This window comes from Schistocerca nitens, chromosome 4, assembly GCF_023898315.1.
Source record: "Schistocerca nitens isolate TAMUIC-IGC-003100 chromosome 4, iqSchNite1.1, whole genome shotgun sequence".
Classification (NCBI taxonomy): domain Eukaryota; kingdom Metazoa; phylum Arthropoda; class Insecta; order Orthoptera; family Acrididae; genus Schistocerca; species Schistocerca nitens.
Window position 1 is genome coordinate 879,065,459 of NC_064617.1, and position 12,187 is coordinate 879,077,645.

Below are 12,187 nucleotides of genomic sequence, written 5' to 3' on the forward strand. Positions count from 1 at the left end.
TCGCATTCCTTTGTTTCTCAACATTCTCCTCAGCTGTTTCATCTTTGTAATACATGGTCTCTGGCGACTTGTGACATCATTGTTCAAAGCCGACGGGTTGTATCCCCCGCTGCACTAGACCCAATGTACTGGGAGATAACATTCTAAATAGCCATTTGTGAAGTAAATGTGTTCATATCAGTGATATGCTGCACAACAATGTCATTATAGCCACTTTTATTCGGGGTGTTAGCAACATCCCACATGACTATTAATGTTATGAAAAGCAGTGCGACTGCATAAGGGTTAAATAAACAATATAGTCAAATGGCAGTGTGTTCATTTAAAAATTATTGTATGACTGTTGCTCAGCAACATCAAAACATGTAATTTGTTGTTTCTAGTGTCAATCTGTACTTAACGTATATGTAATACTTAATTGAAGAGCTGTTGTTATTGAGTCAATACTAAGTTGAATTACAGGAGTTCTGTGACTGTACAGCACTCTTGAACACTGTGTGTAATGAGAAATAAGAATCTATCGCATTCAAATCCAAATGCTGGGATAATATTTTAAAATATTCATGAAAGATATTACCTTTCATTTATGTGAATCTTTTAGTTCTCACAAGCACAAACTCTTTGTGCTGCTAATAGTTCGGCTATAAACCATTCAGCCATCTTAAGAGCGAGCTGGAAAGACTGACTGGAAAGCACCTGGCCGTCTTACATAATGATTGGGTGAACCAGTTGTGTATGCATTCATGGCAAATAATAGTGGGTGAATGTGTTCTACTGTGGTGACTTCTGTGAAGGGTGTTGTCATAAGTTCTGTTCAGTAGAGGAACAGTACTGTAGTCTCATTTCTTCCACTGTGATTTATTGTGCACACATGTCGAATTGGCTTGACCTACTGGTATATAAGGTGGACTGGAGTGCTTTATGTCAGTCACTCCAGTTCACTCCAAAGACGATCTTTTATTTACATTGTATTTACTTTGATCAGGCTCTAGAGTTTGTGAGAAGTACCCACACACTTAATGATTTATATTATATAAACTAAATGCACTTGACATTTTGTGAGACTGTGCATTATAAATTGAAGAAAACTGTGACTTACATAAGCAAATGAAGAACTGTAACCTTCATGAAAATTATTTGTAGTTTTTTTTGCTTCAGGATATCATATATGTTTGTGAGTGCAACCTAATTTCTGGACGTATCTAAGAACTGCCAAGACACCACTTATATATCTCATTAGTGCACTTTTTATAGAACCCCAGTGTCTGGGTTGTACAATAAAACTAATAAATTGTCTCAAATTTTAACCTTCTGAAAATGACATTTATTTGTTCAGGAGTTAGAGAAAGAAAATGTGTGATTTAGACAGGTATTAGAATGATTAGAATGATATATAACTGAGAATGTCTGACCAAGAAAAGCAAGCAACATATCCAGTGAAATGGAATGCCACAGATGCATTCACATTTAAGAACACAATAACTACCAGGTGATCAAAAAGTCAGTATAAATTTGAAAACTTAAGAAACCATGGAATAATGTAGATAGAGTGGTAAAAATTGACAGACATGCTTGGAATGATATGGGATTTTATTAGAACAAAAACAAAACTCCCCATGTTGCTAGATGCGTGAAAGATCTCTTGCGCGCGTCATTTGGTGATGGCCGTGTGCTCAGCCGCCACTTTCGACATGCTTGGCCTCTCAGGTTCCCAGACCTCAGTCCGTGCTATTATTGGCTGTGGGGTTACTTGAAGTTGCAAGTGTATCGTGATCGACCGACATCTCCAGGGATGCTGAAAGACAACATCAGACGCCAATGCCTCACCATAACTCCGGACATGCTTTACAGTGCTGTTCACAACATTATTCCTCGACTACAGCTATTGTTGAGGAATGATGATGGACATATTGAGCATTTCCTGTAAAGAACATCATCTTTGCTTTGTCTTACTTTGTTATGCTAATTGTTGCTATTCTGATCAGATGAAGCGCCATCTGTCGGACATTTATAATAGAATAACATTAATTTATAATAGAATAACATTAGAAAATTGTAGCGAAATGCAGGAAGATCTGCAGCGGATAGGCACTTGGTGCAGGGAGTGGCAACTGTCCCTTAACATAGACAAATGTAATGTATTGCGAATACATAGAAAGAAGGATCCTTTATTGTATGATTATATGATAGCGGAACAAACGCTGGTAGCAGTTACTTCTGTAAAATATCTGGGAGTATGCGTGCGGAACGATTTGAAGTGGAATGATCATATAAAATTAATTGTTGGTAAGGCGGGTACCAGGTTGAGATTCATTGGGAGAGTGCTTAGAAAATGTAGTCCATCAACAAAGGAGGTGGCTTACAAAACACTCGTTCAACCTGTACTTGAGTATTGCTCATCAGTGTGGGATCCGTACCAGATCGGGTTGACGGAGGAGATAGAGAAGATCCAATGAAGAGCGGCGCGTTTCGTCACAGGGTTATTTGGTAACCATGATAGCGTTACGGAGATGTTTAATAAACTCAAGTGGCAGACTCTGCAAGAGAGGCGCTCTGCATCACGGTGTAGCTTGCTGTCCAGGTTTCGAGAGCGTGCGTTTCTGGATGAGGTATCGAATATATTGCTTCCCCCTACTTATACCTCCAGAGGAGATCACGAATGTAAAATTAGAGAGATTAGAGCGCACACGGAGGCTATCAGACAGTCGTTCTTCCCGCGAACCATACGCGACTGGAACAGGAAAGGGAGGTAATGACAGTGGCACGTAAAGTGCCCTCCGCCACGCACCGTTGGGTGGCTTGCGGAGTATAAATGTAGATGTAGATGTAGACATTTTTTGAATGTTTGTATTTGTTTGGTTCTAATAAAACCCCATGTCATTCCAAGCATGTGTGTCAATGTGTACCTCTCTATCTACATTATTCCGTGATTTATTCAATTTTCAAATTTGTACTGACTTTTTGATCACCCGGTATATTGAAAAATGCCACTGTTGGTTTTTGGTTTAATAGAAGACTGCAGTGATTTGAAGAAAAGAGATGGAAAATGTGGGACTTTGGAGCAACAAAAGGACTACAGTTTACTCAAAAAATGAAAGACAGAGCAGAACTCACTTTGTAAAGAAAAGGCAGATCTAAAAGGGATTTCATGATAATTTTATTGTATGCAACCCACCTCCCACTCATGCCAGAGTTACCATTCTGCCTTAAATTGTTTGTCAATCTTTCTAATATGTCTCCTTAAATTGTACTTTGTCACTATATTGCACAGAAGGAACATTATTGCCCAAATATAGTGTTCAGTAGTTTTGTCCTTTCTATGGCATACCCAGTACATCTTCATTAGTTACTTCATAAATGCATCCAATCTTCTGCACTCTTTTGTAGCATCACACTTGCTTCTGGACTTTTCTTGTCCACATTTCATTTGCATAAAATCATTTTTCTTCATATTGCCCGTTTAGATTTTATATTCTCTTTACTTCTGCTGTCGTCAGTTAGTTGCTGTCCAAACAGCAAAACTCATCTACTACTTTTAGTGCCTTATTTTCTTATCTAGCTCACTGAGTGCCACCTGACTTAATCCAGTTATTCTCTTTTACTCTTGGTGCATTTTAATTGAAGTTCATTCTATAAATTCTTGTTAAGACACTCTGTGTTCTGTTTAACTAATCTTTCACGTCCTTTGTAATCTCCGATAAAACTGTTTTGTCCTTAATTTTCTGTGCTGCATATCACTGCATAGATTGAATTAACATATTTTATTTGGTTTCCCTTCAATATCTCCACCATCACCTCATCCCATCAACAGTGATGGGATATAATTGTAATGACTCCAGCCTGTTGCAGCAGCAGGAGACTGAGTGTTGCCACTGGTGGCAGTTTGGAGGGTTGATTTTCCATGTAAATCTGCATTGGAGGTGTATCATTCCTCAACCTGCTAAAGCTGAAGTAGCCAGTGAACTGTGGGATCCCATGGAGATTGCGGTGGAAATAAAATCAGGATGGTGACAACTTGAGCTGCTCTTGCCTTTGTGAGACACAAGTAAATTTATAGTAAATTTTGTCATTCATTCAGTACATTTTGAATAATAATAACTCATGCATTTGCCAATAAATTTTTGTACATCGAATTTCCCAAACTCTCAGTTTGTGATATCATATTGCACAACTTTCTCTCAATGTTTTTACTAGCACAGGTGCTACCAATAAAATATTATCCTATACCACACTATGTCAGAGGATTAGAGACTGAAGATAAAAAAGTAAAATGTAACAAGAAGAGCGAAAGAGAGGCAAGAGAGAAAAAATGATGACTAAGTCTAGGAAGTGGAACACAAATTGTATGAGAAGAAACAGTTCAGTGCATTTATGATCAGTGTGTGAAGAAAATGGGCAAGGAATGCAGTACTTGCCCCAGAAGAAGGAAAGAAAGATGAGAAGACCAATAACATTCCTTGTTTGCAGCTGAACAAGATTATGGAGAGTATAGAGATATTTGCAGACTACAGATTATATGTAAGGTTTATCATGTGGTAGAATGAAACATTCATTTTTAAATCTTATATTGCCTGCAGAATTAATTATACTCACTGAAATGAACGTGGATTCAGTGAGGGTGAAGTTATTGTAAATACAATGACATGAAATGATATTAGTGAAAACCAGTTGTAATTGTTTAATGTGCAGTGAAATTCATTTGTTGTGTAGCTGACTTAAGGTGGGTGCTTCCAAAAAAGCAGAAAATCTGGATTCCAGTCAAAGTTGGTCACAATATATTCATGAAATGGCCATCTCTATGATACGTATTTCATTTTAAGTGAAAGTAAAAAAATCTAGTTGTAACAATAATTAAAGAACTTGATCAGTATTTAGAGCATAAATTTAATAGCTACATATGAACTATGTTTCAGGGAATGCAATGAACGCCAACAGGTCTTTGATGTGGTTAATGAATTTTATGCTGCTATTTTTTTCCATCTGCTTCAAGTGTGGACCACGCAACATAAGACCATAAAGGACTCAGGATTTGTGCTGAAAGGTATCATTTTGTTTGTCAACTAGTGTACGTTTATAAATGTAAGACTGTTTTCTTAAATTAACATGCTTATATCTTTTTCATAATTTAGGATAAAGGAGATGAGCCACCGGATAGCAGTGAGTTGTCAGCAGGAAAACACAAAAGAAAAACTTGGCTAGAATTTGGAATAAATAGTTTATAGAGTTAGAAAACACACACAATTTACTGGTGCCAGAGCCAGTGTAGTGTGCGCCATAATGGAGGTAGGAAAGGGAAGCTGTTTGATGGACAGTGTGAGGAAAATGGAAATTGAAACCAGGATGATTATGTCAGCAAAGGATGGTGATGCAAGGATAACTCCCATCTACATAGTTTAGAAAGTCTGGTGCTGGAGGGAAGGGTCCAGATGGCATGGGTTGTGAAGCATTCTTTAGTAGTTCAGCTGCATGTTGTGCTATAGGGTGGTCAAGTTTATTCTTGACCACACTTCGTCAGTAACCATTCAATCTGATGGACACTTGGTTGGTTTCATACCAACATAAAAAGCCGCTCAGTGTGAGTGCAGCAGAATTCTCGTCACTGCAGATATTTTGTTCATGGGTGGCCAGGCTGTATGGGAGCAATTTTTTTGGTATGGAAAGGATGATAGCTGTTGAAATGCAGGCGCTATTGGTGGTTTGTCGGTTTAGTATGGACAGAGGTGTGTGGAGCCATCAGAAAGGTTGAAAGGTCCAGGAAGGTGGCACGTTAGGTTATGAGGAGGATCAGGTGAAGTTGATAGAAGAGTAGGTGTTCAGGTTGTGGGAAATGAATAAAGTGTATCTTGGATCTGAGTCCAGATCCTGAAGATATAAATGAAGGAGGGGTTTGGGGATTTTGGAGGCGAGGAAGGATTGCTCTAGATGGCTGGCATAGGAGAGTGCCACGAGGGTGCCCATGGCTGTGCCGCAGTTTTGTTTGTATACATAGAAGTAATTGTGTGTAAGGATATAGTTGGTAAGGTGTACGAGGAATGGGATAGTGGGTTTGGGGTCTGAAGTCTGAAAGATGTAGGGAGAGTTAGTGTTGCGATAACAGCAAAGCTGTGGGTATGAAGGGTGGTGTTGGTGTATAGGGAGGCGGCATCAACAATGTTGGGTAGGGACCCAGGAGATAAAGCTGTGATTACTGTGCAATCCTAACTGCGTACACAACATTTTCAGAATTGAAACCCCTGCCCTCCAACACCTGAAAGAGCATTCCAGACACCACCTCCATAAATTGTCCATTCTGTTGATATCCTTTCCCGCCTTGGAGCACCATTACCTATCAACACCTATCCTACCCATAGTGAACACACTTGTCAACCTGCCATAGCACGTGGACCCTGCCTAGCTGACCCTTTCAGTTTGCCACACCTCCAAAACTCCCAACACTGCACAAGAACTAGAACCCAGATGAACTCAAAACACAGTTGCTAACATTTCCACCAAGAACCTCAATCCCATACAAGTGTCAGTTCTATCCAAAAGCCTTACCTTCAGCTCCACACCCAAGTTTAACCATTTTGGATTGGTCAGAGATCTACTGTTGCTGCCACCTGTGTACACAACAACATCCCTAATGCCCCTGGCGTTGCCACTATCGAGCACTACCTCTCTCTACATCCTTCAGACCCAAAACCCACTTTCTCATTCTTTCGTACGCTTTACCAACGTTACTGTGACAGACAACTACTTTTCCTTTGAGGGGAAAGTATATAAACAAATCAACAGCACAGCCATGGGCACCTGCATTGCACCCTCCTGTGCCGACTTTTTATGCACCATCTAGAAGAAACATTTCTAGCTTCCCAAAACTCCAGACTCCTTGTCCGATTCAGGTCCATTGATGGTGGTTTCATGATCTGGACTCAAGGCCAAGACACCGTTTCTTGATTCCTTCGCAACCTCATCACCTCTCCCATTTGCTTCACTTGGTCCTCCTCAACCCAGTGTGCCACCTTCCTTGATATCTACCTCCTCCTCTCTGATAGCTCCATCTACATGTCTGTCCACATTAAACCCACCAACCACCAATACCTGCATTTTCACAGCTGCCCCTTCCACTCCAAAAAAATAGCTCCCTTGCAGCCTGGCCACCTGTGGATGGCATATCAATCAAGGCTTTGATTATGTACCATCATGTCCAAAAATGATCCTTTGCACCACTCCTCAAGTGGTATTCTGTCACTCACTCACCCAGCCAACAAAACGTCCTGGTCCATTCCTGTGTCACTCCCACTACCAACCTCTTGGCACAGGGATAATATTCGAATCCATCCATCCATTTAGCTTTTCTTACTCCAGTCCTGTCACAATTTTATCCTATCCCACCATAGGCAGGGCCACCTGTGAAAGCAGTCAGCCACATCATATACCAACTCTGCTGCAGTCACTGTACAGCTTTTTATATTGGCATGACAACCAACCAGCTGTCCACGAGAATGAATGGTCACTGCCAAATTGTGGCCAAGAACGAAGTTGATAATCCAGCGGCACAATGTACAATGTAGCACAAACACTTGATTTCAATGGCTGCTTAAAAACCTAGGCCATCTGAATTCTCCCCTCTACCACCAGTTTTTCTGAACTACACAAATGGAAGTAGGTTTTGCCCAAAAGCTATAATGTGTAACATTCTTTTCGTTGTGCCTGTCTACATCTCAACGGGTCATCTTTGTGGTGAATAGCAATCTATCCCTTTACTAGTGTTGTTGATAATCCAACATGGAGTTTTCATTGTTTGATTCTACGTAAATGGGAATTATCCTTGCAACACAACCGTTGTTCCCATAACCCTCCTGGGCCCAATCTCTGTTAATTCACTGTCCTCACATCCCCCACCCAACAGTTCCCCTTCCTCTATACTGTCACCTCCTCCCAATCCATGTCTCCACCTCACCTTCATCATGAGCCACACACCACCGGTTCCAGTAGCCGTGCATCACAGGCCTAGCCCATTCAGGTACCATCCCTCCCCCTCCCCCCATTCCTACCCAACAAACCTGGCACTTCCCTCCAAGCTGTTAGCCACCCACTCCCAACCTCTCTTCATGCCTTCCGCCTCTCCGTGTACTGCACCCAACCTGATAAGGCCCCCACCTCTGCCTGCCTGACCCCACCAACTGAAATGCAGTTCCAGCATTTGAGTCCAGCTGGCACAATGTAGGGCACAGGAAGTGTAGTGTAGTGTGTGTGTGTGTGTGTGTGTGTGTGTGTGTGTGTGTGTGTGTGTGTGTGTGTGATATCTAGCTCGATAAAGGATTTATTCTGAAAGCTAGCAAGTTTTCTTTCTCTTTTATGTGCTCCTATCAAGACTCAACACTTCTGCTATTTGGTCAGTGGTCTCTTTTACTCCTAAATTATTTACATTCTGCTAGAACTTTCCTACTATATTTATTTATATCTTGTTCCTTTATTCGAGCTTCGTGTTTTGAGGATGGGAATATTTTTTATATAATCAGATAATTTTGCGTTTTAGTCACTTTTTGCCGCACCATGCACTTTGCTACTAGAGTGATCACTGCTTGTTTTATGCACATGTTTGACTTACATGGACAATCCTTTGTGTCTTCATTCTTTCAAAAAAGAAAGGTTTTGATATCAGCCATCATGGTTTTCGCTCAACAGACAAGCTGTGTTGGGTTCACCCTCCCCTCTTTTCATTGAAAGGGTCATCTGACACTGGCGCTGGCTGCATGGCCTGTTCATCAGATGTTTATAAAGTAAAAATAACAAAAATCTCTGTAAGTATCATGTTGCATACTGAGAATCCATAATAGGCTAAGTACATGTACTGCGTCTGTCAGCTCTGCCAAAATCCTTGGCTGTGTTTAAGAATAAGAGCACATGAATAAATAATAATAACCACTTGTAGACCTTTTTAAAAACTCAAGTCCACCAACTTTTGTTCTCTATGTGAATACATTATGTTTCTTTTATCATCCTATCTACAAACAAGGGCCTTAACTGTGTCTCCTCACCCTTGACCATCTTTTCTGAATGACGCAGCAGAAACACACTTTCTCATTACATAAAAATCCTTTCTGTCCTATTCAATCAAACAGCTCGTTTCTCTGAGTCCTTTTCAGTAGCAAGAATCAAACTTGGGAATAAACTCCCTTACTGTACTAGAGAACTGCTTAACATCTCAGCTCCAAAATACAGCTAGTAGCATCTTTAGTGGCATGCTCATCTTAGCTTTTGTATGCACCATTTACTACATTTCAGTGGCCAGTAAATAATTATTCAGTTCATGTCATATTGTTAGTTTCAATTTTTCACTTCCGTTTTTAATCAAGTAGAGGTTTGCAGATCTTGAATGTTGGAGTTTTCTTTGTTCAAAAAGTGTCTCAGCTTTAATTACTGTGCTGAAAAACTTTAAGCAAATTTAATGTGTGAAAATGTTAAATTAGTTGCTTTCCTGCTATCTTTTTCCAGATGTTGAATGGTTCTGCAGAAGCAATGTTCGCTTAGTGCTGAAGAACCTACAGGCTCATGTCAAAGCAGCTTCAGAATCATCCATTGAGAAGCTGAGTTATTTGGAAAGCTTCCATGACTTACGAAGCCAGGCAAAAACTGAAGTATTCATTTAAAACTTCAATGTTTATGTAACAGTTATATAAACAGTTTTCAGTATTAAAATATGTTGGTCTCAAAAAACAGGTTGTACTCACGTAACATTGAAGTTGTACTGGCCTACATCTACACTAATAAAATTTTTTACACCATTAGTCATCTCATATATTTTGAGTAGTAAGGTCCTCCACCATTTGCATTTACTATGTCAGCACTGTGCATTAAGGTATATTTTTGCCTTGTATCCTATATTATTCTTTTGTTCTTTTCATTCATGACACTCAAATGACCCCCCGCCCCCCCTCTGCTCCCACTGCTCAGCCACCCAGATTTCCTCCTGTCTTCCTTTTATCCACATCTTTCTTTATCTTCTTGATAATCAATCAACAATGGCTCAATTGAAAAAGAGAAACATGAACACATACAAATATCATTAAATATAAGTAGTTTTCTTGATGTTGAATGAAAATGTTAAATTTTATCATGTAACTCAAGTCGTACATAATTTTTCAAAATTATATTGTTTATAAAGTTGGAAGTGTATTACACAAGTCACTAATAAAGAGTTCATTGTTATGACGCAGCTGATATGAAATTCTAATCTTCAGTATAACTGTTTTTCCTTCTGCTGATGTGATGCCCCCCCCCCCCCCCATGCGTGTGTGTGTGTGTGTGTGTGTGTGTGTGTGTGTGTGTGTGTGTGTGTGTGTGTGTGTGCATACATGAACATATGTAGCATGATAAACTAGTAAACCCAATGTTAGATTTGTATCACACTTTGTGCAATAATTAGCTTGCAAATAATTATTTGTGTAACTAAATTAAGTTATTTTATGATTGTCTCATAATCAATGGAATAAGAATGAAGCAGAAACACACAAAAAGCTGTACAAGTCTGTTGTTTAACTTTTGCATATACTTATTGTTAGTAGAATTACATCTGATCCTAAACAAAAACCTGTATCACACTTGGCTAACAGTTTCGAAAGCTATTATCGTTTGTACATGCGATAAGCAATGTAGGCAACTCCAATAAGGCCCAGTGATACCCATAGTAGCCACCAGGGGATTCCAGATGGTGGTCTTGTTACTGGAAAGCATCTGAAATAGATAAATTCATATTACAAAGAAAAGAAAAAAATGCATGGAAAATTATGTGAAAAAAGATTATTTAAATGAACTGGACACTAGGTTATGTGAAAAATAAAGCTATTTTCAGAAATGTAATTCGTAATTTGATGTTCATTGGGAATGTCTCAGTATTGTAAAGCTGCAGGGCTGTGCATTGTCATGGGGAATATGATTCCAGGCAGTGATTTTCACTCTGCAATGGAGTGTGTGCTGATATGAGCCTTCCTGGTAGATTAAAACTGTGTGCCGGACCGAGACTCAAACTCAGGACCTTTGCCTTTCGCGGGCAAGTGCTCTGCCAACTGAGCTACCCAAGCACAACTCACGACACGTCCCCCAGGCTGTGGCTAAGCCATGTCTCCACAATATCCTTTCTTCCAGGAGTGCTAATTCTGCAAGGTTCACAGAAGAGCATATGTGAAGTTTGGAAGGTAGGAGACGAGGTACTGACAGAATTGAAGCTGTGGGGACTTACTTCCAGTAAGTGTTACGGTAGCATTTTCCACTTCGTGATTGGAAACTGGTAACACCAACCACTCCCAGCTATCGGAGATCTTCTGTCATTGAATGGTGTTCAGGAGCGAAGCCTACACTGTGGGGCAAATAATCAAAGATTTCCCATCCAGACTGATCCGGCAAGGCTCTGGTTTCAGCAGCGAGTGAAAGCTGTCGTTTTGAAGAAGCACAATACTGGGAAAATGATTATGTACCTAAGTTTTGGATTGCTTGCCATATTTTGCTTGGGGTTGCACAATATAGATCTGGGTTGATTGTAGTGCTTTTCAGAAGAAAAACCACTAAGAGTATGTAAAAAAAATGTCACCATGAGTTGCCACGGAAAGCGAAATACCACTGTGGGAGGAGTGGGAAGGATAGTGGGCAGGACATTTCTCATTTCAGGGCACAACGAGAGGTAGTCGAAACAGTGGTGGAGAATGTAATTCAGTTGCTCCACTCCAGGGTGGTATTGAGTTGCAAGGGGAATGCTCCTCTGTGGCCAGATGGTGTGACTTTGGAAGGTGATGGGAGACTGGAAGGATGGGGCACAGGAGATTTATGTTCCCGTAATCCTTCTGGCCTCAACCTTTGTTAGTCGTCGTCCTCACCCATCCAGCCCCTTCCGTTCCCATTCCAACACTACACAGCCCTTATTCCAACAACACACCCAGTCTTTTTACTTCTCTCCTTTTCCACTACCCCCTCCCACCACCTCTCCCCTGTCCACCGTCTAACTTCCCAACTGCCACCTAGCTCCCCTACCCTCTCTCTACCTTGTCCCTACGCGCTCCCCAGCAGCACTTCAATGTCCACCACCCGTACCCTACTATCCCTACCCCTCCCCTCCCCACCCCAGCCTCCTCCTTAACCTCGACCAGTTGCCACTCCCATCAGGCACTGCTGCTGCTGCTCGCAGTGTGGCTTCAGGTGTATGAGACTG

General features: G+C 40.6%; 2 protein-coding genes across 2 annotated transcripts in view; one reads left to right on the top strand and one right to left on the bottom strand.

Moving 5' to 3' along the window:
- Nucleotides 1-10,181, top strand: part of LOC126253390 (ELMO domain-containing protein 3-like) — a 131,989-nt gene extending 121,808 nt beyond the window's left edge. The window contains exons 6-7 of the mRNA XM_049954685.1: nucleotides 4,914-5,041; nucleotides 9,481-10,181. Of these exons, the coding sequence (XP_049810642.1) occupies nucleotides 4,914-5,041; nucleotides 9,481-9,635 (283 nt within the window). The 3' untranslated portion in view covers nucleotides 9,636-10,181. The remainder of the gene's footprint in view (nucleotides 1-4,913; nucleotides 5,042-9,480) is intronic.
- Nucleotides 10,182-10,610: 429 nt separating this feature from the next.
- Nucleotides 10,611-12,187, bottom strand: part of LOC126252639 (probable flavin-containing monoamine oxidase A) — a 290,057-nt gene continuing 288,480 nt past the window's right edge. Inside the window, exon 10 of the mRNA XM_049953542.1 lies at nucleotides 10,611-10,719. Within this exon, the coding sequence (XP_049809499.1) occupies nucleotides 10,611-10,719 (109 nt within the window). The remainder of the gene's footprint in view (nucleotides 10,720-12,187) is intronic.